We start from the raw sequence: 27,083 nt of genomic DNA on the forward strand, positions 1-27,083 counted from the left end.
TTACATGATTCGTATCACCGAACATGTCCCTGGGCATTCCTTTATAAATACCAATGTCAGATGCGGTACAATGTACTGTAGATTCAGTTTACTTATTATGTCTGCGTGATTAAATCCTAATCATCTGCGCCTCACCTTTTTGAGTGTCATAGAAACGGTGTTGACCATAGAGAACTCCGCCGTTGGCATGGTGATCCAAGTGGCTCATAGGAAGAAAAGTGTGTGCCAGACTCCCTGAGAATCTGGGATACCCTGCAGCGGCTGAAATAGATAGCACGGCAAGGAGTGTAGATAGCAGATAAGACAGGGCACTGAGCACCATAATGCAGTTATCCGCACAAACTCGACATAATCCTCCAGGTCCCATGCAGCTGGTGGTGTTCATACGCAAATAAGTAGTGGCTCTTGCCTACCATGTTTGCCTTTCCCGCTTGAATTTAGATTGCAGACGATACGCAAAAAGCTCACGCTTGAGGATTGTGATATTTCTTCAACATATGGCTATTTGTCTTTCATTCTCCCAAGAATGTCCATGACACCTTTCTCCATCTGATTCACATTCTGTTTGCCCCCATCCTGAGCTGTATCAGCTTTCGGATCCTGTATAATATCAATGTGATGCTTGTATTGCTGTGCCCTTGAGAGACTTGAATCTACTAAAGTTCAATCAAAGGCAACTGGACTTTAAGACTGTTCCCTTTTTAAATCCAAATGGGTTCTTCAGTTTGGAATTTCCACTGGGCCAGTACTGGTTGATTAAAAACAACCATTCACCAGATACTTCAGAACAAAGAAGTCTCTTGTGACCAACCTGATCTTCAACAATCAAGGGGAAGTTTAGTTACCTATGGTTTAAGGTTTGGGAATTACCAAGAACTTGATGACTGGAAAATCTTCATAAATGGTGACCTGCCATAGTCTGTCAAAAATCTGTTCTTGTATTCCCTACGACTTTGTTGATCTTAAAACGCAATGCACAGGTAGATGGACGATGGAAGGAGCGGGAGTATGAGGAAGACTCGGGTGAACAGGGAGGGGAAACATGGTTGTTACAAGCTAAATGAAAGACAGATGTATTTGTGTTGGCAAGTGTGCGGCCTGATCCTGGAAAGCGCAGATGCAGTACACTCGGCTTTGTGTGTGTGCGGCGGCATGCTTTCTTCAACACCCCCCCCCCCCCCCCCCCCCCCGCCCCAACCTTCTGCAGTGTTAGATGTCTCACTTTTAGCTCTTGGAACAATGGGGAAGGTGCTCGTGGTGGCTTTGAAAAGGGAGAAGTGGCGTCGTGGGCTAAATGACCTCATCTCCAAGCAGCCCCTGTGACCTCCCATCCTAATTAATGAAATGCGCAGAGAGGGCAAACGGGCCTACAATAACACAGGAGGGGATGCTTTCCACAGAGGGCGCAAGGGTGATAATTGCACACTGTAGCCTCACTTTCTTTCACCTCTTTATTTTTTCCATCACTCTTAGTCTTCCCCCCCCCCACACCTCCTCATCCCCATTTGTCTCTTTCTTCGTTGTCATGATTAATAAGCATATAAATTTATGCCAGTTCATCTACAGAGGAAGGAGGGGGAATCCTTTTGTTGAAGAGAGAAATGCAGAGAGAGCTGTTTGGCGAGTCTTTATCCAAGCTGGGAGAGGGGCTTTTTGCAGTTTTTTTCTTTCTTTCTTCTTTGGGGAGAGTGAGTGTGACGATTGAGTGTGACGATTGATGGCGTAATCCCTTTTCACAGCGTGGTCTGGCTGTGCCCGATAATGCCAGCCTGCTCAATTTCAGCATGCCCTCCACTGGGGCGGCAAGTGTGTGGGGAGGAGGGTGGGGGGGGGGGGTATGCCGGGCACGGCGTCGCTCATTCAGCCATTAATCTGACCAGGGCAAGGGAAGATGCTCCTGCTGCTGCTGCTCTTGCTGCAGGCGACGCAAGAAGGGTGTTAGCGCTGTCTGCTGACTGCACAGCAGCTTCGCTGTCTTTCTCTCCCTCCACAATAAACAAGTCAGGAGCCACAGAGGGGATTTCGCTAAGCGCGCCATCGTTTTCAACGGGCAGAGCAAGAGGCAGAACTAACAGAGCCCAGGGAGGGGATCTCCAGACGTTCCAAAGGTATTTCTCACAGCTTGGTGGCTTGAGAGAAACCAAATGACCAGGACGAAGAAGGGCACGGGGAACGACAGCCAAATACAGAGGAAAATTAGGGCCACGTGTTTGTCCTTGCTTGCTTTAACTTTCCATTTGTTTTTTACAAATGAAGGCCTTGATCATTGTCCAGCCTTAAAAAATAGCACAAATTTGTTTGTTGCATCAAAGTCAGCCAACAAGAAAAAATGATAACTGTTTACGGTTTCATTTTGGTAGTTTCCATTCAGAAATTCAGCTTCAAGCTAGCTTTATAGACAGTGGTAGCTCGACCAGTTTGAACTTTTTCAGATACAGGCCGTACGAGTGATCTTAAGGTGCTCCACACCTCCAGTTCAATGTCAAACTATCGCAATTAATGTGCAGTCAGTCAATGGAAGTACGTTTATAAACAATGTTAAAAACATTTGACTTCCATACAGTTGAATAGACTCTGATAAACAGTGGAACATAAAAGCTGATTGTTGATTTTTTGGTGGGATTGTAAAAGTTGACTGTCAATAAAGCCGATTGTTAATGTACAGTGGGACCATGAAGGTTGAACACAATCTACTCTTGGATCCTGGTCGACCTCGAATCGCTTCATAATATAAAATAATTTGACACCCTAGGAAACGAATAGAAATTGTTTTAACTTTTTCAGCATTCTCAGCAGTCATGCAATTGTGAAAATCAGTTTGTCTCATGCATATTTCATTGAGATTTTGTTCCACTGGGGCCTTTGAATTAAGAGTTTCAACTATTCTCTCCAAATTGTTTCTATTTACTTGTGCCGCTAACAACGCCTGGGATGCCTCAGGACATCGCTGCAACAATTGGGGGCGAGGAGGAGCGTGCCGGGTCGCCCGTCAGCTCGGCTAATTGAGAAAAACTGACAGAAGCGTCAAGACACAGAAAAGGGAGGAGAAAAGATGCAAAATGTTTGGTGGGGGAGGGCCAGCACGGCGGTGCATCACTCCAGGTCTGACTAATTGAAAGGAAGGGATGCAAACCAACTCGTGAGAGTGGGGTAAGGGGGGGATTAAAGAGGCAGGAAAGGAACAGAGGCGACTGGGGAGGGGAGGACGGGGGGTGCGCTGACATTTAATCCCACAAAAGCAGAAAGCAAGCTACTGCTCACAGACGGGAAAGATGGACAACTGAAGATAGGCTGAGAAAGACGAAAGTAATCCAAAATGGATTAGACAGGTGTGTGGAGGCAATGGAGCGCATATCTGCGAAAGGGTATGGCGCTCAGATTATTGCTAGCAAAAAAAAAACGAAGAGGTCGTTTGGATCCGGTCCAGCTGGCCCGAAGCCTGCAAGGAACCCCGAATTTCGCCTTTGAATCGATTGCCAAACGGAATCTTTGAAAAGCACACGTGGTGCTTTCTGTGCCACACTCGCCCGCCGCGTTTCTTCGAGACACCTCATTTACATTTGGACTTTAAAGAGCAAAAGAACGAAAACAAAGCAAAACGGCTTCCACGCTCGGATTAGGATGGAAAACGCGGTGAATAAATCATGACATCAGCCCTTTCAGCGTTTTCCGTACTGAAGGGAGGGGAAAAAGAAACTTGTGGCAAACAAAAAGACTATCAGATCCGAATGGACTGAATGTGAAACTAATTCAGGCAGTAAATTGAAATGATTTATTTTGCTCGCTGCGCCATAATTGTTCCCATATTTGTCATCGCTGTGGCTTTATTTGATTAATATAGCAAGCTCTTTTACAGTGAGCTAAATACGAGTGCTTGTGATTGGCTGACGAACAGCCCGGGGAGTACCCCCCCCCCCTTCCCCCCAAAGTTAGCTGTGATAGATTCCAGCTCATACGTGACCCTGATGAGGACAAGCACCACAGAAAATGGATGTGTAAGGAGATAGACATGAAATCTTAACCTTGATGATTAAGCGTGTAACTTTGCTGAACACGAACACACCTTTTATGGATGAGGCACTTGTCGTTTTTCAATCATTCTAAGGTGACTCCACGGTACAGAGTATGTCGAACTGTTCAATCATTTCTTCATTTTATGTACTTCACAACCACAACAAAGCAGTTGATGTCACAGTCCACATGCGCATTTTATCGGCTGCGAATCGCTGCCAGCCAACTTATGATCGGCGCCGCGTACTGTATCAGGAATCGCGACGAAAAAAGATTCCGTCTTTAAAGACGTCTGTCCGTCCGGGTTCCGTCTTTAATCACAAATTGGCCCAAATTCAACAGCGACTCGATGTCTGGTTGGCGATTTTTATGCCGGCCTAAGCAACCCACGTGCAGATGTATTTATAATTTTGTCATCTTTTATGCGTCCTGGGTGCATTCCATCATTACAACTCACAAATATTCCATATCGTATAACTTTTATTTCTCTGTGGCTCAGCGGGGGTGCCACCCTAACGCCATTCTGACGTTACTGTTTTTAATAAGCAGTCAATAAATCCACTGAAAAACAGAAGTGGTCCAAAACGGTTTTCTCATGCACATCTGCACCTAATGAAATCCTATACATCTCCATTTTTTTAATCGGCTGTAGAGATGATCAAACCGGAGATATTTTTCTTTTACTCTTAATTCGAGGAAGTATGCTTGCACTCGCGTGTATGCAGGAATATGTTAAAGTTACACCCACGCCAGTGGTTTGACGGCGGGGGGTCTTGCCGATGCCCTTAGAGAGGAGCCGCATTTGTGCGGTAATTGTTCCGTTCGTTTTGATGACTTGCTTTTTATGCAAAACACGCCAAAAGACAATATGCAATTATCTTGAGGGGGGAGCAGCTGAATGCGGCTGATGAACAGTCTGGATTCAATCATACACTTAGTGCGTTATATGCTATTAAACTGCAATACAGATAATGGCTTCCATTGCCTACCGAGTAATAATCCTGCCCGTAATCACCTCCATTACTTTTATTAGTCTTGGCATTATCATCATCATCACTCTTATTAATATTGGTCTACTTTTCCATAGGAATCAAATATCTTGTACCATCAAACAGTGGAAAGAAACACTCAATACACATAACACTTGTGTTTAGGAAGGCAGTGTATTTTTTTTTTAATGTTAAAATCCTTATAACGGCCTGTATTTTCATACGTGCATAGGGAAAGTGATTCTTTCTTTAACACTAAATTCAAATATATCTTGAATAACATACAAAGATGCTTGAAGATTTTGCTTTCCTGTGAGTCGGTGAGCCAATATTTATGGAAGTGTTGCACTTTCCTAAAATGGCAGCACAGGGGGCTCACGGTTAGCATGTTATGGAGTTAGCCTGTTCTCTCCAAGTTTGTATTGGTATGCATCCGGTAATCCAGATTTCTCTGGCATCCGTGTTGGGTTCATTCAAGATTCTAAATTGTGTGAATGTGCGCGCCTGACATACACGCGTCTCTGTCAAAACAGTCAGCCATCCTCCCTGCTTCCCCAGCTGCTCGGGAACTACCGGGGAAACGCTAAGCTAACTTGCTAACTGACTATCTAGTGTGGCTAAACCCTGTTCTTCCACGGTGCAGAATTGCTTTTCTCTCTCTCGCTAATCCTGGCTTCAATTGCGAGTAAGACACACTTTCTCACAAGTACCAGGAGGACCAAGAGTAGCTGATTTTGAGAGACCCCGAGCAAGAAGAGAAAACGGGGGAAGATGGAGTGGCCCTGCTAAACGCTAAGCTAATATGAAACGAAGAGTCGCGAACTATCAGAACAAGTTCAACAGAAGTTACATCAGAGAGTTTAGAAATAAAATAATACAACAGCTCCACAAATTCTCTGATAAATGAACCAGGACTTTACTGCATACATCAGTCAGGAGAAGCCTTTATGGTCCGAAAGTCTATTATTATTTTGTACAGTGAATATTTAACATCAGAAATGTTATTTGTGTTAGTGTAATTTGTACACTTATGTTTGTATCGCCATATATACGCCCACGGTGAAGTAATACGATTTATATCGCCCAACCCGAACCATCCCTCTCGCCCAAAGTCAGCTAGGACAGGCTCGAGCAGCCTCACCCGCAACCCGAATGAGGATGAGTGTTCGAGAAAATGGATGGATGAGCGGTTTCTGAGAACTGCTTCACATCTGTGTTGCATGGAGTCAACCAACTTCTGGCATAAATTCCAGTAAAAGCTATTATAAGGATTGTGTTAAGCACACTGCGATTATATCGAACATACACATCGCTTTTGTGGGTTGCCACTGATCAGCGGTCGCTTCTCCCCACTTCAGAGTAATTAAATATAATTAAAAGTAAGATGAGTGAAATACTACAAACTCACAGCCTCTGCGCAAGTCAGTTGCTCCATGATCACATAATCAACAACAGATTTGTCGACTATCACTGGAAGGCAATAGAAATAGAGCAGAACCAACAGATTTGAAAGCCAAATAAGGTTGAAACAATGTCAACCTCTAAAGTCACATCACAGTAGGGTACGAGTATTTGATATCTGGCTTAAAAAACACAACATAAACATTTAAAAGGACGGAAGAACGGAATGCACACCCCAAAGTCTGTTTTCAGGCTTGATGTGAAGAGACTTGCCTCCCAGGCTCAAACGGTAAACCTTTGCTCGGCACGTTTGTAGTTCACGGTGCACACACTGTTCACTATTTGTAACTGTTGCTACAGACCGCAACTCTATACGTTTGGAGAAGAATGTTGAAACCACTTATTTCCTTCCATTTTTTTTTTTTTTGGGTGGCGCTTGTCCTCATTAGGGCACCTATGGACAAATAAGAGAACGCATTGCCACGTTTTTCTGCTCAAGGGTGAGAGATGAGTCATATGTTAATGAAGTAAAAAAAAAGGAAGGGTGGGGGGTTAAAATGGATATGTTATCAATAGATTTTGTTTGTTTTTTCTTCTTTCTTCTTCTACCCACAATCTTGCTGTTGTAGACTGTAAATTTCCCCATTGTGGGACAAATAAAGGCTATTTTATCTTATCTTAGATCTTTGTTGAATAATTAATCCATTGTCAGTATTTTAAGTATTGAATAATTTTGGACTGAATTATTAAATGCCGTTGGTTCCTTTTTCTTTATTTTATACACAATTGTTTTTGTGTATTCTTTAATTACTTTTATTACAAAATTATTTTAAAATGTATCTGATATCTGACTCGTTTTTAAATGTCATTTCTTTATTACATTAATAAATTACATCGTGCTATATCCATTATTTTGTCCAGTTAAAAAATAAAATAAATACTAATGAAAACAAATAAAAGCAATACTAATGAAAACAACACAACTGTAAACACATTTTAATCAACTAATATTAAGGACGAAAAACTGCTTTATGAATGCGACGTCTTCTGGGACATGCATGTTTTTGGAATGTGGGAGGAAGCAGTTTTCATTTATTCCACAGTTGAACGGCTATTAAAATGTTGCTTCAAATCGACAAACCGTTTCATTCGACCTTTAAGGATTTAAAGATCCCACTCGATTGAAACATTTGAATTCCCGGAACATTTGAGCGAGGTTACACAGAAAGCATGTGTTTTCATTTGCCCGACTTTGCACGTGCGACGTGTGCACCCCGGTCTTGTCTTTTTGATGCTGAGCATTGGGAGGGACACCAATCAAATCTTTTTACTGGCCCAAATTTACGAGTGCTGCTCCAGAGGCGTTGCGGCTGACGCGCTGCGAGTACCACAAGATTCCTTGGCTGAACTTTTGACTCTTGTGTCCCCTGGCCAGAAACTGTGACACAAGCGTTCCGGCCTCAACATTGTGGTCCCAGCCCGATTTTAAGATCTGCTTGGTTTTAAAAGAAAAACAAAAAACAAAAAAAGCAAACCTAGCCTAAAAATAAAGAACAATGGCACGCAGTAGGATTGTGATTTGTGGGATATGTTTCTTTTCCGCACGTGTATTTATAAGATACCTTCATGCGAATGGGAGAACCAGATTTGCGATGCGCTGGAATGGGGTCCGCCCCGGAAGGAGGGAGAGGAAGGCGAGGAGGGCGGCCGGGAATGGTGAGACGGGTGGGAAGGGGGTGAGCCTAGACTGCTGGCCAGAAAGGTCCCCATGAAGGAGGCGGAGGAATTTCCCATCAATCCACTGCCTGTATGGAGGAGACAAAACAGTCTTTGATATGTTGTCAATTGGCGTGAGGAGAAAGAAACACCTGCCGCCGAAATATTTGGAATCTTAATCAAGTGTAAATATACCAACAACAAATAAATATAGAACATAGACTATTTTTGACAAGTACAAACCGGAAGAAATGAATCAGAGTAATACTACGGGACAATCTGAGGAATGGTGACCTCAGGTGAATGGAGACGAATGAAAATACGAAAGCCAGATTCTGACGAGGCCTTGGATTGGCCACTCGCATGTATTGCGAATAATGTGCCTCGTATGAGAGAGGAAACATACTGCCTTGAGGCCATTTCTTATCGACACAGGCTTTTGGCTCCATAAGCGTTTGAAAAATGTTTTTTTTTATTTTATTTTTTTAGAAAATAGCAAACTATGGCCAGGCAGGAGAATACTGTAGTGCCAGACGGTGACCTGAATGTACTGTAAGGAGACGATTTATTCGGAAATTCACACCAAAAAAAAACAAAAAACGCTCCATGTAGATTCAGAGGCTGCCTGACTTCCACTATGTAATAATTAAGCATGGCACATTTCAACACTGCCCCGGGTAAGGGGTGAATGAACGCACAACAATGCGTGCGTGCGTGTGTGTGTGTGTGTTATGAGAGCGTAACACTCTCATGCGCTCTGACACAAGAGTCGCGGACCTCTCTCCCCTCACTCCACCGCTCCCCGTGGGCACACAGAGGTCTCATCTCACAGCTGAGCACACACTTTTCCAGGCTCGCTCCCTCTTGCTCTCACACACTTTCGCCTCTGCTCCCCAGTGTGACACACACACACACATTCTCTCAGTCCCTCTATTATATCTCAAGTCTCTTTTCCCACTTATCTCATCTTCTGATTTCGCAGCGGGGATCCAACAATCCCCCCCCCCCCCCCCCCCCACCCCTCCTGAGTTAAATTTAGACGTTCTTTCTTGGTCCCATCTCAATACGCAGAAATACACCTGTGGTGGTATGTAAGAAGCATTCCAATCTCTCCGAGCCCAAGTTATGTCATCCTAAAATCGACTAGGCCTTAACGAAGCAGTTCCCAAAAAAGACATTTGGTTCCACGAAGGGATCCAAATGCACTAAAATACATCTATTGCCATAACATCAACGAAACTGGACAGAAATGAATGAAAAGGCAACAGATGTGCGTCCTTAATTTGTGTCACCAACATAACTCCAAGCATTTTTCTCTGTGCCCCCCCCCCAACAAAATCCCCCAAACAAACAAAAACATTCGATGGAGCCACATTAGTGGCTCTAAGTTTTGCTAAGAATACAATTTGATATTGTTTATATCATTATGTGCTTTTAACTTATTAGTGGGGGAAAAAATAAAAGCAACATCACTGAAAAAGATGACATGACGGGGGAAAGACTTGACTTTGAAAAACACACCTATATATATGGGGGTCGGGTTGGGGGGTTCAGTGTTTAGCGCGTTGACCTCACAGTGCAGAGGTTGTGTGTTCGATCCCGGCTCCGGCCTTCCTGTGTGGAGTTTGCATGTTCTCCTGTGTGGCTGTGTGGGTTTTCTCCGGGTATGCCGGTTTCCACCCACATTCCAAAAAACATGCATGGCACGCTGATTGAACACTCTAAATTGTCCCCAAGTGTGAGTGTGAGCGCGAATGGTTGTTCGTCTCTGTGTGCCCTGCGATTGGCTGGCACCTGTCGAATGTAAAGCATGACACCATGAAGTCGGAAAATACGTCTCTGCGATAATGGCTGAAAAATATTCTCACAATGTATTTGATATCAGTGTTCGTATCAATATTGAGAACTATAGAATTTTTGTTTTTTGCCTTAAAAAAATACAGTATATTACATGGATTAAAGCTATAATACAACCATCCAAAGTAAAACTACTATTCATATTTTTAAAAAATGGGCCAAAAAAAATTGGCCCAATGCTTATTTTTATGAAGTGCAATGCAAATCCAGTGGGCACCAAAACAAAAACATCAAAGGGCCTCATCAGGAGTGTGCTGCGTCGCACTCTAATACGTTCTACCGTGCAGCTTCTGCTTTACAATTGCATTACCGCTTGTTCCACTGGTGAGAAATGATTCTTGTCTCCCAGTTCCTCACGTTTCTGACGCTTAGCATCACATTAGGCCTTGTTCTACACCATGATGATTCCAGCAAGAAAGAAAAAAAAAATCCATCCCTGGCTGCCTGGAACTGCGTGTTTAACAAGACTGCGATGAGTAATTGACCAATTGTAACAATGCAGGAACATGAACGATACTGTGGGGCTTGTCTATTATGCATTGCTGGGCAAAACGCGCTCATTAACCAGTGCTTAAATTGCTTTTCCTTTATTTGCTCACGACCTCCCACCAGAGTCGCGCGACCGCGAAGTGGCATGCTTATGTATGAAAACGCCAGTCATGCACACGTTTGTCTGCCACATGGCGCTGGAAATGCTTTGTGTAAATCATAGTGGAACTCAAGTCGACGGCGTTGCACGAATCCACAATTTTCTGCATCTCATTTCCATGTAAAGGACGCACACAAATCTGAATGTCAATTCAAATTTCTATTAAATTGCATTGAAAAGAGAGCATTATTTGCCCTCGGGGAGCAATTCAATAATCTATCGGAAATTATAGTAATGGCTTTTAAATTCATGTATTTATGGAGCACTCTTGATTTTGTTTCCTGGCAAGGACGGGAGAAATTCCATGTTGCAAATCCCTTTCCACGAGTGTGTTTTACAAAGAGATTTTTTTCTTCTCCTTTCTACACAGAACACAGTAAAGGAAAGGCGATTGTGCTTTAACACGGAGATGGCATCCAGGAATCGGATGAAAGACCAGCGTCCATTGTGAAGTCCGAGGTAAGATTTGGACACTCTTGTGTGAAACCTCACTTCACTCCATTCTTAGATCGACCATTTGCTCATTCATCCAAGGTGAAATATTGGCGCAGAGACTTGGCGCCGTTTTGTACAAACCACACCTGGATGAATTCTGTCTTGAACACGCTGCACAAAAGGGGCGACTCTTTTTCATGATTGCTTTTGCGGTATTCAGCCGAGCTGGAATAGGTGTCGAGGTGACGGGAGGCATTGTGTGGCAGCCTGCTGACACGCTACAATGTCATCGCCTTTCTGGTTTGTACCCCCCACCTTATCGCCTCCATCTCCGGTGCCACCTCAAATCACCCGAGTGCCTGCGGTAAAGCCCTGTCACAGCTCCAAAGAAGACGGCTGGGGTGGGGGTCGAGGACAGTGGAGGGGATGGATTATTGCCAGCATGGTTGCCAGGCACGCATCCATCTCGCATCATTCAGACACCCACAACTGCCGTACGACGCCGCTATCCACCGTATATACACTACCCTGCCCCGTTTTCTGCTTATTTCCCCTCTAGGTACCCAAGCCAGGCCTCCTCAGTGCCTGCGGCGCACATAAATCAGCTAATCCTCTTGCATTATTAACAGCGTCGCCCCGGAGAGAAAGAAGGGGGTTACAGAGACATCGGGAGTGACAGCGAGGTCTTTTTGTGCACAGCAATAGAGAAAGGTGTCTCTGCAAGGATGACAAGAGAGAAAACATAGTAAAGGGAGTGTCTGGATGTCAAGCAAGGAGACATTAGTGGAAGAGCAGTACTTGATGTAAAAAAATCGCCCTTTTCTCAATACCGGATTGTAAATAATCCAATCCGTGTCATGACACCGTGTCCTCAAATTAGAATCGTAGAAGGTCCAAGTGCTGGTCTTGAACCCTTCTCGTGCCATTTCGAGTCCTTTTAGGCACTGATGTCAAAGTCAAAGCCCGGGGGCCAGATCTGGCCCGCCACATCAATTTATGTGGCCCGCGAAAGCAAATCAAGCATGTCAAGTTCCACGATGCTTGCTAAAGTCTGAACCCAAATGTCAAAGTGTCATATGTAAGTCAAGGCCACTCCTATCCTGTCTGGAAGAAATCAAAACCTGGATGGCACAAAATTTCTTGAAATTCAACGAAAAGAAGACAGAGGTGATATTGTTTGGTCCCAGTGGCCTTAGACAGCTGGCCAAAATAAAACCTCTCCTCTCACATGAACACTTTGAGACAGTAATTCATGCCTTTGTCACATCCAGAATAACATCTGATATTGCAAGCATCTTTCCCTTGCCAAACCCTTAATTACAACTCATTCCCTCCCAAAGACGTTTTTAAACGTCTTTTCGGACTTGGTCTAGAATTGTCTGGTATTGATTAATGTAAATATGTCTTTGGAGGTCATCAGAACTTTACACACGTTTGCTGAATCAAGGAGCCCACCGACACCCAGCCAGCACCGTGTCGATGTTCTATTCTGAGCTCCAGTTCTTGAGTGGTGCCAGCCGAGCACTTGTATAGGCACCGATTTGGTGCTCATCCCTCACAGCGATGGAGATAAATCCCATTCAGGAATTTAGGGGGAAGGGAGCATTTCATGGGATGTTCACACCTCCTCGCCTGAGCTATCCTGAATCGTATGTGCAACACAAACGTCTGAAGGTGGAGCTGTTGAATGGATGGATAAGGGACAATGAAGCTCAGTTTGTTCCCAATCACCCTCACACATATTCATAAGGAGATGGACTTGAGACAACCCCCCCCCCCCCCCAACAGCTCGGAGTGAGCAGCAGGCAGGTAGAATAAAGGCCCCATCCGTTGTCATGGGAACACAAGAGAACCAGAGCTTTAGGCAAGGAGACTGAATGCTCACGATAAAATGCGTTTGGTCAGTGCGATATCTCACCTTAAAGCTTGCCAAAGAGACCCCTCATTGCTTGCGTTATTTTTTTCTCCTAAATCGAATCGGGTTTCAAACTGAGGCCTTCAGGGACAAAGACGCCGTCATCATTCTTCAGTTTGGGTCACTAACCTGCTTAGGTGAGCATTATCCCCCATTAATCTCACCGTGAGGTGAGATTACCAATTTTTTTTTCCTTCCTGTTTTGAGAAATGAATACATAACAGGATGCCGAGGGATTCGTGTGGGCAAACGGCTGAATAGACAACAAGCAATCGACTGCCCAGAATTTTAATTTTTTTTCGATGTTGGGATTCTAATCAAAATGTGGGCGTCCTGTCGTGCCTCTAAATGAATGTATAACAACGAGACGATCATGAATTGTTTGCGTATTGAGCCGAATCATTGTCGTTTCTGCAAGATGGCCGCCTGAGGGGGGCGACACAAACGGCCAGAGATGTGACGCTGGCAAGAAATATTGGAGCTGTGACGACAACCGCGATCGGCGAGCGACCAAGGGAGGACGTTACAAGGTAGAAACACACGACAGTTCTCCTCATTCACACTTGAAACAGGAAGATTCATTGAAACAAGACCGTCGCCAAGGTCGAATCTTAACAAAGCGTCCACCTCTGCGTACCCAACTGCTACTTATGCTTGGATTTTGGATGATGAATATGTATACTTACAAAAGTGACAAAATCATTTCAGAAAGCTCAGCTTTTCATTCAACCATCTGCACTCTATTTGAATCCGTTTATTCTTGGCGCATGCCCCACCCATCCACAAAGTCTCATGAAAATCGGTTACGTCGAGGTTGCCAACTCCAGCCAACTCGCAAACGAAAAGTCCAAAGTGTCGAGCCTCCTCCTTCCAGCACGGCTCCCAAAGGCAACTCTCTGTCCTCCGACACGTCCCTTTCCTACTTCTTGTTTTTCCACAAATGATTCATTCCGTCCGTGCGCAACAGCTGTGTTTGATGTTTATCCGACAAAGCCAGAAAAAATTGTTTTCGATATCCAAACCGTGCTACGGCCAATAAAAGGACAGGATTCATCCTCATCAAGTCAATTCCATTAGCTTCTGTTTTTAAAAGAGTCGTACAAAAATTGAGCCCGAAAAAGGGTTTACTTACCAAGTAAAAACATCTCGAAGGTTTTGGTCAGATACTTTCTCCCCACAGTGTGTTGTTGCTCATCTGACTTCCTGTCAGTGTAGTCCTCGTTGCTGGCCCAGGTCTTGAGACGTCAAAAACTTTCCGCTTACACCTCATGTTCCATAATCAGTGCAACATTTTCGGGACGCCGAGGACCGGATGGAACTGGGTAACGACTGCACACATCAGTGGCCTCAGACCGACTGCATACACCGCCAAGCAGGGCCGCTGACTAACCCGGCATCGACTTCCTCACAATAAAACACATCGGATTGAAATGGCTACTCAAGTAGAAAGGGGGTGGGGGGGGGGTGTATTTCCTACGAACAGTCATCTTGAAAACATTAACTCAATTGGTAGCCAGATTGCCTCGCACAATTGTCACAGCCGTCTTTGTTCTAGTATCTCCGGATCTGTTTTCCTCAGCTCTGATCAAAATTTGGAGGAAGCCCCCCCCCCCCCCCCCCAAAAAAAATATATACACCCGTACATTAGCAGCTTTTGGCACCTTTACGTATGGGCTACAAAACACAGGAGCAACGTTTCCGAAGGGTCAAGTTCATTGAAGTCCTTCGGTACGTTATTTAAATATCAGAGACAGCTGTGGCCACCCCCCCCCCACCCACCCTGGCCCACCATTCCCCCCCACCGGCCCCACCCCACCCGCCCACCCCCGCTATGTTGGAAACACAAACCAGATCACGGTTTACCATTTCAAAAACGTGGAAGGGTAGAACCCCCTTTCAACCCTACCTCACCCCCCCCCCCCCCCGCCCCAATATGTTTTTTCGATCGGTTGTGTTTAGATGCCCCAAACACGAGGCCCGAACATAAGAAGACCTGTTGGAGGCTCGTCCCTACTCCAGTTGAGCGAGCAGGCGCTTGAGTCCTGGAATCGGGCCCAGCGCAAAGGTGGGTGGGTTGGGGAGAGGCACGGGGGGGGGCAGGGGGGTGTTGCCAGCAGCGCACGCCTCCGACACTCACCACGCAGCATGCCTGTGGACTGAGTCTAGTGGATGTGGTCAGCGTGTGTGGGGGCGGAGAAGAAACAGGAGAAACAATTGGGAGAATAGAAGGTGTAGGAAAGTGAGTGAGATTTTCTGTCCTGCGAGGGGGGGGGGGGTCATCCAGATGATGGCGAAGGGGGAGAGCGGAGCCAAGTGTAGATAGTCGTGTCAGGGACTTTTGGGGAGGGCTGCGTTCCTCGGTCAGCTACTCTCTTGTGATTAATGGCAAGCAAAAGGCATGATGAGATTGGGGTTTTTTTCTCCACCTCTACCTGAAGCATCATACAGAGATACAAGTGAAGAATGCCTCAAAAGGTTGTGCTGAACCATCATATCGAAAAGACAACGGCAAGATATGTCCATGCCAAGGTAGCAATAAGGAAAATAGGTTGGAAGTTAGCATGGCGTCACCACGGAAAAATATATTCGGCCTCTATTTTGCCAGAAAGAAGCATTCTTAAAGCTGGGGAGGTTTTTCCAACCCGTACAAACGTTTCTGGAGCTGGATGAGTTCTGATTTTGTTTTGGGGTTGTTGTTTTTTTCCTCCAGAGGATGTTTCTTTCTACAGTCTGCTAGAGAGGAAATGGCTTTTCTATGTTGCTTATCATGTCCGAGGTCGCACGAGAGCTGGAGCCTCTCCCGGCATACCTCCGGCATGACAAGAGGCAGATCAGATTTACACTTTTGGGGCTATTCGGTTTTGGGGGTTTCAGAGTGTGGGAGAAAACTCATAATTCCACAGAGAATGCTCCGAGATGAGAATCAAACCCAGAACCTTTAAATTGTGCGGAATACCGTGGACTGTAATTCCTGTCGGTATCGTACGCCGGGATTGTTGTGGCAGTGATAGACCCAGTTCCTATCGTAAAGTGATTTTTTTTTCTTTTTTGAAGGTGAGTGTAGTTTTAGCTCGTCTCTTTGTGACGGTGCCGAGTCCATGAGAAAATAATCGTCACGCGTTGAGTCACCGGCCTCAACTGAAGAGAACAAGTAGACATTCCATGCTGGGACGGAGAAGGGAGTGGGAGGACAGATTCGAAACAGCAACAGGATGAGACCAGGACAAGGCCCATTACCTCCTTTTTTTTTTTTTTACCCCACCCACCCACACTTGTTCACTCACATTTCCCACACCCACCTCACAGATTTGGTTTAATAGCTCAAGCAAGAAAAGCGAGGTCTCCACAGAGAGCCGTGTAACGGTGCCTTCATGAGAATGTTTATGATGTCACAGGAAGTAGATATTAAACCAGACCTGGGTGCCGTACTCTTGGTCAACGCTCATTACAGACTGTTGACTCTCTAAGCACCTTCGTTCCATTCTACTTTATGAAGCCACCCCCCAGCCCCCATCCTTGGCTATTAAAGCCAAATCTAAAGTGTCTGTCTCTCAGTTAAGATAATATACAAGAAGTCTGGTGTCTCATCCCGCTTTTTGTATTCAGAGCAGTTCCATACCTCCTGAAGGAAAGGAGTTCCATTTTCTACCTGTCCAAACGTTTGTCGAGCAAGCTTGTTAACTGACCTATTGTAACGTGAGACGCTTTTACAGGCCTTTCCTCCGTTCCGGATCATTATTCCCGAGGCATAAAATCACCATGATCATAGTGGAGCTCATCCATCTCACGCACGCATGCTAAACATCCGCTTTTAAAATTGTGATTTCTTTCTTCCTCTTGCCCCGACACACACTCACACACACTCACACTCACAGAGCAAGACACCCAAACATAAAGACGCCCACAGCTGCACCAGGGCATCTCTCAAACAATCCAATCTGTTTTCTTTCCCATGATGTTTCCTATTGGCGCAGGGAGGAGAAAATCTGATTTACGCCCCCACAGGGCCAATGCAGTTGCACTGATATGGAAAATGATTTCAGAGCTGCTTGAGCCCATAAACATTATTTTGGTCGTCCCCCAACCCCTCCTGTTAATGACACATTTCTTCCCAGCATTGTAGTAGGGGTGAGTGTTCAGAGAGGAAGCGGGGAAGAATCCTCCGGGGCCGCGCAAACACCGGGGGAGTCCTTCACCCTTTAGACTGTTCACTGACGTGCAAGACTTCTCTCACTCTGTTTTTCATCCACACGCACAGCTAATCAAGCATGCATGAGCATACATTGTCAGGGGCTTCAGATAAAGGCCCCGCCCCCCTCCCAAAAAGTTATCCGAGAGCCGATTAAAAAAAAAAAGGGATTTCTCGGCTCACGCTCTCTCCAGAGCTATCAGCCTGCTTCCTAACACACTGCATTTGGCTTCGGGGCTCAAATCAGCCCGGCTACAATTGTGTCATACAGACCACAAATCTTTTTATTGGTGTAATGCGGCAAGCGCGGCGACTCCCCTCTTGAACGCTTGGCTGGGATGAAATGCACACTCGTTGGGGCGAAGTCACAAACACCTCGCCCGAGGCGTTTTGTCAACAAGAAAGACAACATTGTAGCCTGGAGTCCAAAATGCAATGTTATAAAAAAGACTCCTGTGGGTCCAATGGCAAGGCACTAAAACCTTGCGTTTGGCACCCATTAAAACATATCTGCAGAACTAAATTCACGTTCGAAGTGAATGTTTCCGCTTAGCTAGCCAGTTGTTCCACACAACGCATTGCTAACATTATTCGTAGCGTCATTTAGAAACAATTAAACGCCACTACTGACAATAACTCTTTCATTACACAAGGCGTACTTGTACGTCTTTTTAAAATTAGGCCCCGCCTACCAAGGACGTACTTGTAAGTCTAAGTCTAAGTCTTTTTTTTTTTGCGTCATAGAGAGGAGGAGGGTCTCATGCAATCTGTGAATTAGGAAAAGCCGTTTTCATTGTAAATGATGTAAAAAGAAAAGCGACCAGTAGGTGGCAGTGGTGCCTCACGTGCTTGAAATGCATGCTTTTACAAAAAGCTGTTTTTCTCCGTTTTTTTGCCTCGGAATCGCCTTTTTCATGAAACTTTTCCATTTTGTACTGCGGATTGCTGAAGAATGGAAGAAGAGATTCCAAACTTTATTTTGGTAGGCTCCGTGTTTATAAAGCATTCGAACCAAATATTCCGTGGGCCTTGCAAGATCAGTCAAAATCCAGTAAAACGCTAGGATGGGGAGGGGGTAGTCAGAAATGTTTTTGGACTGGTGTCATAGTTCTCTTGTTGCACTGGAAATATCGTTAGCAAAAGCGACCGTGTGTATCTTTCGGCTGAATCCGTTTTACGCGGCCAGGTGATGCGCGCGCACACAGTTCGATTTAAACACGCGCTCAGCACTATTTTCACCAGACGGGTCTCCTGTTAAGTTCTGAACTTAATTGGTTAATTGCGATGTGGTTGAACTGAGCAGTTTTCTCCCTTCGCAGGGGGTGATAATAAGGCTGCGCTATTCCACGCTGGCGCAGTCTTTCTGTAGCGATGAGACATAATGATGGCATACAGGAGGCAGTGAAAAAAAGGATTTGAGTGGGGAGGCGGGGGGCGGGGGGGTGGTTCAGAGATTGCTCCCTCGCGCCGCACATATGCTCGTGCCACATCAAAGCGGCTCTTTGACGGCGGCGTCCTAGGTGGTCCGGCCTCCCTTTTCTGCTCGATGGATCTGCTTTTGTTAAAGCAGAGCGCGGCTGCGGGCGGATGGTACCCTTGCGCCACAATCTCGTGGCTTCTGTCAATCTCGGAAGTCGGCTTGCTTAGTCGACAGTGAGATAAATGCACAGTCAAACGCCGCCGCTGTCATATTGCCGAAGGCTTGACGGACAACAACATAACATAAATCGGCCAGTATCGAGATTCATCGGCGGGTTTCTGGACAGTCTTCCCTGTTTTCGCTTTCATCGCCCCCCCCTCACCCCCCACTGTTCTCACTTCCTCTTTACCTTGATCTCTTCCCTCAGCTCCCATCAAGTATGTGCTTCATAGCCACCTTCTTTGGTCATATGTTGGGGTTTTGAAGCACTTTCTCGACATGCGGTTTGAGCCGCTTTTGTTTGTCCATCAGTTTTCCCCTGCGAGAATAATGAACCGTTTTTTTTTTAAGGGGAGTCAAACATTCAACTCTCTATACCCTCAACCCTAAATCAGCATCTTAGCTGGACATTTGGGAGTCATTTGAAGTCGACACTTTCACGTTCTGTCCCCATTTGCCCTTAATATGATCAAGTCTGCGAGTGTATGTGCAAGAGAAAAGAAAGCCCTGGCTTCTCTCCATCTGATGCGACCTGTCGAGGCGCAGAGACGGAACAAAGGAGATGAAAGCGAGCTAAAAGCCGTCGAGCAGCCAGCCCAAGGACTTGCAGATGCCCTCGGTGTAATTAGAGTTCACGCGGAGAACAGAAGCGAAATATTTCACTCCTCTTGCTTCTTGATAAGCTTCAGACAAAAGGAGAGGAGGTGCCGCATCGCCAAGGGCGCATCGCGCGTTGAGTTACCTTGCGAGGAGCACTTGTGCATCTCTTTCTGGGAAAGTACTCCAGCAAAACCGGCGCAGATAACGCATTATTCTCACTGACGCGGCCTACGCTCAAAGTGCATACAAGGTCAACCAAATCAGACTATAAAATTATTTTGGAAAAACATTCACCCGGCAATGTGGGGGCCAAGCAAAACCGTAGCTCGCCCAAGCGTGACATCTGCAGGAGCATATTGGACGAGGATGTTGGGACGAAATGAGCGGCCTTAACGGCCAAGAATGGGACAATGGCGGCGTCCGAGGTCCCAAGTAAGGAACAGGCATCATGACCAACCGCACGTGGTTACCATGTACAGCCAGTCGGCTGCACAGCTACCTTTTCAGTCATCATCTTTTTTTGATCAGTCCCTCACAGTAGCGAGACGGGTGGAAGGGTGTGGGGGGGGGGGCGTCTTGCAGCATCTGTTTCCTTCTATTGCTTGTTCATTAAGATTCATTCGTAAAGTGTGTAGTGGGAGAAAGACAATCAGCCGGTCCACCACATTAGCAATCGGATCTAAAATTAAATCACACCACAAACGACAACGTTAACTCTCGCAAAGTGTTGAATGACTTTGATATCAAGGCTGAAGGGAGCTCTTGTGCCAGTTTTGTGTGACGTTCAAGTGCAAATTTCAAAATGGCATGATCTCTGGAGCATTCCGTTTTAGCAGCTGGAGATCTGGCCCTGGCGAAATTGTACACGTTACTCAGCCTTTGGGCCTGTGGGATGCCTGGCCTGTACATGTTGAGGGGGGGGCGGGGGGGGAGAAAAAAAAGAAAGAAAAAGCTATGGAGATGGAGCGAGAGGGAGGAAGCACATTTGCAGTAAGCGCCAGCAGCTTTCAACAGGTTATCACAATGCAAACAATGCAGCCAGAGGCTACGATGGTGGAGGGAGAGGAGGAAGATGAAGAGGAAGAGGAACAGAAGAGATCAATAAAGAGGAGTTACAACCAGGGCGATGAGTACAAGAGCGTCGGCTGACATGTTTTGACACTGAAATATAAGCATTTGACACAGGTACTTGAACCAGTGCCACTTTTCCGTACCCTCTCCTGTCTCATCGCTTTCCAGACTGAGCGCAGTGGGTCTTTCACCCAGATTACCGAGACCCTAAACACTCCATTAATTTGAGAAGCTCACAGTATGAGAGCGTGCAAGGCCCGTGCTCAACCTGGCTCGATTGCATATTTTTGTTTAAAAGCCACACCGATGATCGCCAACAGCCTTGTAATGCCATTAGACACATTCCCTTGTGGTGTGCGTTATGTGTGTGTTAGTTTGTCTTACAGTATTTGTTCTGGCACTGTTTTCGATTGTGGGGTCGGGCTTTGCGCTCCCCAGATAAGAGAGCAGTTATGTCAACAGTGGGTGCTGTGAAATAGGCCGCCTGGTCATGTTGACATTCTACAACACTGCTTGTTCACCCTGACCACAGACATCAACTGTAGCCTCTCGTGCGCTAATGACCAGAAGAAAACTGACCGGTACTAAATTTCTGCTTGCCGGGTGAACGAGGAGCTTTTGGACAAAATCTGGTTGTCTCATCTTTGGAAGCCTGTTCCGAATTTTTGTTCCTGTGAATGTTTTTCTGTGATGAAAAACAATCATGACTCTTTGTCTATACCGGGGGTCTGCAACACGCGGCTCTTTTTAGCGACATCTAGTGGCTCCCTGGAGCTTTATAAAAAGGTTTTGAAAATGGAAAAAGATTTTGATAGTTGGCTAACATAGCTCAAATTGATAGAGATAGATGTTGCAGCTCCGAAAAAGGAGAGCTGTGGTGTTGGTTTTTTAAAACGTACACTTTATTTATGCTTTTAAATAAATCTCGACAAACACAGACACGTCTGCGTCCGACTCCGTGCCTTCTCTCTTCTCGTTCGACTCGAGAGGCGTTCAAAGACAGCCTCCGAAAAACGGAAATTCATGATGACTTCACTGACACTTAGAAAAGCGAAAATAATGCACCAAAACAAAAAAAAAATCAAGTGAGGAAATCACAAAATAAATTCGATGTGGGCGTTTGTGAACACACAACAAAGGAATGAATAACATAAACAATTCTGAGACAGTCCAGTCTCCTCCATACATACAGTATGTGTTTCCTTCATTGTAAGTTTTATAGAAGGCTTTTATTTTTTTGCGGCTCCCGACATATTTGTTTTTGGGGGGGTTTTTTTGTCCTATGTGGCTCTTTCAACATTTTGGGTTGCCAACCCCTGGCCTATTCGCCGTCCCCCCCACTCATCAAGTTTGGAAGGTCAGCAGCTGTTTGCAGGCATTTCTGCTTACGGTTGCCGTGCGATGTTTCTGGAACTTGGGAGGGAACATGGGATGACTAATGAACCCCCCAAAAAAAAAATCATTTCAAGCCACACAGGTGAAACCTGCCACAGCATGAATGTGCATACTAGGCTAAGCATGACTGTAAAGAACCATCGGCGCGGCATAATTAGGGCACGAAGGGAAGCAGGTTAATTGACTTCTTTGAGAAAGAGCCTGATTTCTATCAGCCAGTCCCCAGTTATCTGAGTCTTCTGAGCTTTCCTGAAGCGCCCCCTCCCTGATTTATCTCTCACTTGCCCACTCCAACCCACCCCCTCCCCGGCTTTGAAGGAGGTGAAACCCCAGCCGCCCCTGGCGTGCCCTCAGCAGGACTGGGAAGACTGATGCAGATTTATGGCCAGCACCTGAGCGAGTAAGGTGCACGGAGGCACATAAACACACCAGGAGTGCACAATCACGCACATTAGGCTCTCGACTGCCGCTGACCTCGCCAGGACCCCTGCGTGCTAATGTATTGACGACCAGCTATTAGCGGCAGAGCTATATTCGGCGCATAGATTCTTGAGTATTACAACACGGGGTTAATCGAATGAAATGAAGACGGAAGGGGAAAAAAAACGACTGTGTTTGTTGCTGTTTTTGTAGTAGGTCTGTGGAATTTTCCAGATGTCAGAGATCACCATAACTTTATGACTTCATGCCCAAGGGGGGGGACTGGTAAGGTTGTGGTTAGCGTCATCAACCCAGTCCTGCCTTGATGGATCTTGCTTTGAGCCATTGGTGGGATCCCATATCTGATTCCACTCTCTCCAAATTGCTCGGTGTGATTGACGAACCAGTCCAGGGTGTCGTCCACCTTTTTCACCCTTTGTCAGTTGGACAAGGCTCCAGGCCTCTGTCATCACCTTGAAAAGAATAAGCGATACAGGAAATGGATGGCCGGACCACATTTTGTGTATCGGGAAACAGTCATGGCAGAGCGGAAAAGGCTTCTCCACAAATGTTTAGAAGGCAAGCTATCCAAGACTAAAGATTCGGGGAGAACCGATAACACTTTTGCACCGGGCTGGTGCCAGGCCTGGTTCAGCACTTGAGCCAAAGTGAGCGCCCGTTCTTCAATTTTTGGTAAAACTAATTTCTGTTCAGACGAACGGCTCTTATTCCATCCCCGAGGTTCACGCTGCTATTCAAACGCCATTTGACAGCAATCGCGAGCGCTAGTCACAGATTCGTTCGGACGTTACGCTGGTGATGCAACGCTGGCTCTCAGGGTTGGCTTTCTGCCAGTGGGAGGCCACAAACACCAGTACCAAACCAGCACTGGCAGCAGTGCAGTGTGAAAAGGGAATCACCCAGTCTCACCCCACGAGTAGTCGCCAGATTAATGAACAGAGATCTTCCGATAGCTTTCTTCCTCAATACTGGATAGACTAACATTCCAAAACTAACAGCGTTTCATCCTCGTGTTTTTCTTTTTTTAGTTCCAACAATTATGCTCAAACCAGCAGAAAGATATCTATCGTTCCGCATCTAAAATGTGTGCATTTCTACTCAAACGTGTCCAATCGTGGGGGGTTTTTTTGGCAGAAAGAACTTGCCTTCTCTCCGGCTGCGACTGCTCCTTTTCTCTGCAAAGGCTGAAAAATTTGGGCGGCCATTGCGAGCGCAAGCAAGGGGGAGACCAAAAAAAAAAAAAGCGGGAGTGGGGTGATGAGGAAAAAATGAGATGAGAAGTGACAAATGAGCGATTTCCTACCCAAACCCATAAATCAGTAGACAGAGGCAGGGGCAGTATGAGGTCTCCCTTTGGAAGGCTTAATCTTCTCTCTCATGCAGACACACAACTTTGTGCGCACACGCACAAAAACCAACGAGCGCCTGCGCGCAATCGTTGTCCAGATGGTGCGCCGGTATAGCTTTGCTGTTTGCAAATGTGGCGTTTGGCGTGGCTGACTGGCACAGAAGTGCGTCCTGCAAAATCCCTTCAATGTGGCTTTTCAAAGCGGCACATGTGCTCAATTATGTCCCGTGTCTTCTGTCACAGGAAAAAAAAAAAGGCAGAGTGAAGGCCGGTTGGAGGACTATTGGCAACCTCGACAGGTACACTGAAAATCGCGGCAATCTGGGTTGAGCGTTGTGGGGACGAGCGCACTTTTTGTTGATTTGCCGGGAGTGCAACGATCCACTACACCTCGCGGAGTTAGGCAAAGTAGCGCTGTTGTGCGCGCATTCAAAGTGCAATCGCTCGACTGGCGGGCGGTAACTACGGCCTACGCGGAGGGGAGCTATCAAGCCTCACTCAGTCTTTGGAAACTCGAGCCCCCTCACAGGACAATCTGAGGCGGATTGATGGGGGTCCAAAAGGACTTAGGATCTGCTTTCATTCTGAATGTTCTCCATCTGTTCGCTTGGAAAGAGAACCCACAGAGCCGGGGGTGTGTGGGGGGGGGGGCTCTTTCGAATGACAGATGAGACGTAAAAAGTGCGCGCGCGTGTACTGTAGACCGCGTGGCCGTATCGATCCTCAAAGCAGCTCCGCTTTTTGAAAGGAGATCTGTCAAATGGGGATACAAACTGAGAGCAGGAACGGTGTTAAGACGATGCCATTCTCCCCGGTCGCATTTCTAAAATAACAGCAAGAATCGACACTCCGCTTTATAAGCGGAGCATCCATTATAAGCATCCATTTCCCGATCCGCTTTAGCCTCACAAGGGTCGCGGGGGACACCCTGAACCGGTTTCCAGCCAATCGCGGGGCACACAGAGACCAACAACCATCCGTGCTCGCACTCATGCCTAAGGACAATTTTAGAGTGTTCAATCAGCCTGCCGTGCATGTTTTTTTCGGAATGTGAGAGGAAACCGGAATACCCAGAGAAAACCCACGTAGTCCCGGGGAGAAAATGCATTTTCCACACAGGGAGGCCGGAGCCGGAATTGAACCCGGTACCTCTGCACTGAGACCACCGGGCTGGCCTTTATAAGGTTATATTTTTTTTAAAAGCATCACACATAGAGTGGATTGTGAAAGTATTCAACCCCCTTGAACTTATTTACCTTTTGCCACATTTCAGGAGAATCCACACCAAGTGGGGCACAATCGTATCACTAAACATCACTCGGAACACACAGTGCCCACTGTCAACGGTGGTGGTGGTGGCAACGTCATGATCTGGAGCTGCTTTTCGAAATAATCTCTGCTGTCTCGGTAAATAATATGAAGCAAGTCCTCCCTTGCGGAGAGGCCTCGTAAAGCTCTTGTCTAATTCCCCCCGGTAGCCCTTTCAACACTCCGACTACCTAAGACCCATGACTACCTAAGACCCATGACTCACCCTCGGAGGCAATCAGCAGCAAAACAGCGCACATGATTTCTGGCCCGTCTAACCTCGTGTACCTCGTGTAGAAACAGAAGATGGGGGACCTGAAACTGCCTTTGCATGCGACATCAGGGGAAATGGCCCAGTTGGCAGGCGATGCACACCCGGGAACAGGTTACAGGTCCAACGCAACCCTTTCTGGGATGCTGGCCCGAATGAGGACAAGTAGTGGAAAAATGGATCGCGATTACAACGGCGACAGGAGCCAAAGCGGCTTCGAGTCTTGACTACCGCGATACCATTTTTGATAGCGGTCGTCATTGTAAGCTAGCCCGCCAACGTCTCTCTCGAAAACCAGAGGCAGGCCTTGGTTTTGCATGGTGAGCAGGACTAAACTGCGGCAAGCGCGGTTTGAACTTCCCTCGACTTCTATCTGCCTGCGGCGTTCCGATAAAGCGTTTAATCCGTGTTATAAGCATGTAGCGTTTGGAATGGAATACAACACGCCGTAGGCTGCGGCAGAATTCGGCACCTGCATCGGTGCCCCGTCCCACCCCCACATGCTGCCCTCTGAGCCACCTCCCTCTTTCCTTTTTCCACCACATGCCAAACGCTTTGCAACGCTCTTTCCTGTGGCGACACGCACCCGTTAATGTAACACGTGCAAAACCGAGCAACACACGCACTCGTCCCGTAATGCGGCGGAGACATTTGCTCCGGATTGCGATAATGCAATTGAGGAACATGCCAGGCGCAGTTACCACACACACACATAGCCGCCGCATGAATGTAAGCAGGAAAACTGCACACAAGCATGGAAAACCATGCTTCAATGGAAGTTTAATCACAGATCCACATGGCAACCACCCACACGTGCCCCCGCGATTATGCGGTAGAACCGAAAGGCATCCAGCAAGCATTTTGGCGGCGTTGGGAGCCAGCCAAGCGAGGGGGTCTGTCAGAGCATTAGCCAGCATGTAATCATTGCCCAAACTCACAGCAATTAGAAGTGGTTCTAATTCTTCACTGGAATAATTGCCTTCGCCCGCCACTAATAGTTTACTTTTCTTGAACAGCTGACAGAGCCCGACTCCGGATTCCCGAGCGCAGACATTCGCAATACACATTAGCGCCGACGCGGCCGCTGCTGTAGCTCGTCTGTCAGTGTGCGAGATCAAGATGGATCCTGGGAATTGTCCCCGGCCTTGTCCCACTTGTGCCACATCAATCCCATGACTCCTGACGAACACAGCGTGTTCGTGTGTGTGTGTGTGTGCCCCCTGCCCACCACCCTCCCCATCCCTCTCCTAGTGCCTTCAGGAAGCAAGTGAATGGTGCAACAATTACAAAAATATTTACAAATGCAACAAACGTTTCCTCCCTCGCAAGACCTTTTTAATGGCGTATCCTTGAAATAATCCTGAAATTGTCGCCGTGTTTGCATTAGACATCATCTGCAAAAAAAAAGCTTTTTGAGCGAATTCCAAATTGGAGCTTTGGACTTCCTTCCATCAACACGAAAACTCTGGACTCGCATAATTCAACGTCTCACATCCGTATTGTATACATACTGTCGTTCAAATCTGGTTGCGGTCGGATAAAATCTCCAGGATGGACAAAATGACACCCAAATGACTTTCGGTGTGAGTTTCTGAGACTTTTTTTGTGGGTCTCAAAATGATGCAAATACCAAGCAACGATCGTGTCGTAAAATGATATTGGCTTTTGGGGCTAGATATTTTTAATTTGGAGAGCAATATCAAGCCACGGGTTCGTGAGAATTTTGGTGGGTCTCTGCTTGTAAGATATGCCTTTGAAAAAAAAACAGGCGTCGGGGCCTTCATTTTCTCAGGAAATTGGCCACTCCAAATAAAAATGGCGCCTTCAGTAAAATAAAAAATCTATTAC

General features: G+C 46.3%; 1 protein-coding gene and 1 long non-coding RNA gene across 5 annotated transcripts in view; one reads left to right on the top strand and one right to left on the bottom strand.

Annotated features, from left to right (window-relative positions):
• The window catches only part of LOC127590157 (uncharacterized), a 55,138-nt gene extending 41,635 nt beyond the window's left edge, over positions 1–13,503 (top strand). Inside the window, exons 2-3 of the long non-coding RNA XR_007959555.1 lie at positions 10,994–11,075; positions 13,426–13,503. This is a non-coding gene — a long non-coding RNA (uncharacterized LOC127590157). The remainder of the gene's footprint in view (positions 1–10,993; positions 11,076–13,425) is intronic.
• Positions 1–27,083, bottom strand: part of LOC127589228 (BAH and coiled-coil domain-containing protein 1) — a 62,180-nt gene that overhangs the window by 18,647 nt on the left and 16,450 nt on the right. For all 4 annotated transcript variants that reach the window (XM_052048291.1, XM_052048290.1, XM_052048289.1 and 1 more), the window contains exons 3-4: positions 8,024–8,206; positions 136–261 (exon numbers count right to left, since the gene is read on the bottom strand). In XM_052048291.1, coding sequence (XP_051904251.1) covers positions 136–261; positions 8,024–8,206 — 309 coding nt within the window. The remainder of the gene's footprint in view (positions 1–135; positions 262–8,023; positions 8,207–27,083) is intronic.

This window comes from Hippocampus zosterae, chromosome 17, assembly GCF_025434085.1.
Source record: "Hippocampus zosterae strain Florida chromosome 17, ASM2543408v3, whole genome shotgun sequence".
In the NCBI taxonomy this organism is placed as follows: Eukaryota; Metazoa; Chordata; class Actinopteri; order Syngnathiformes; family Syngnathidae; genus Hippocampus; species Hippocampus zosterae.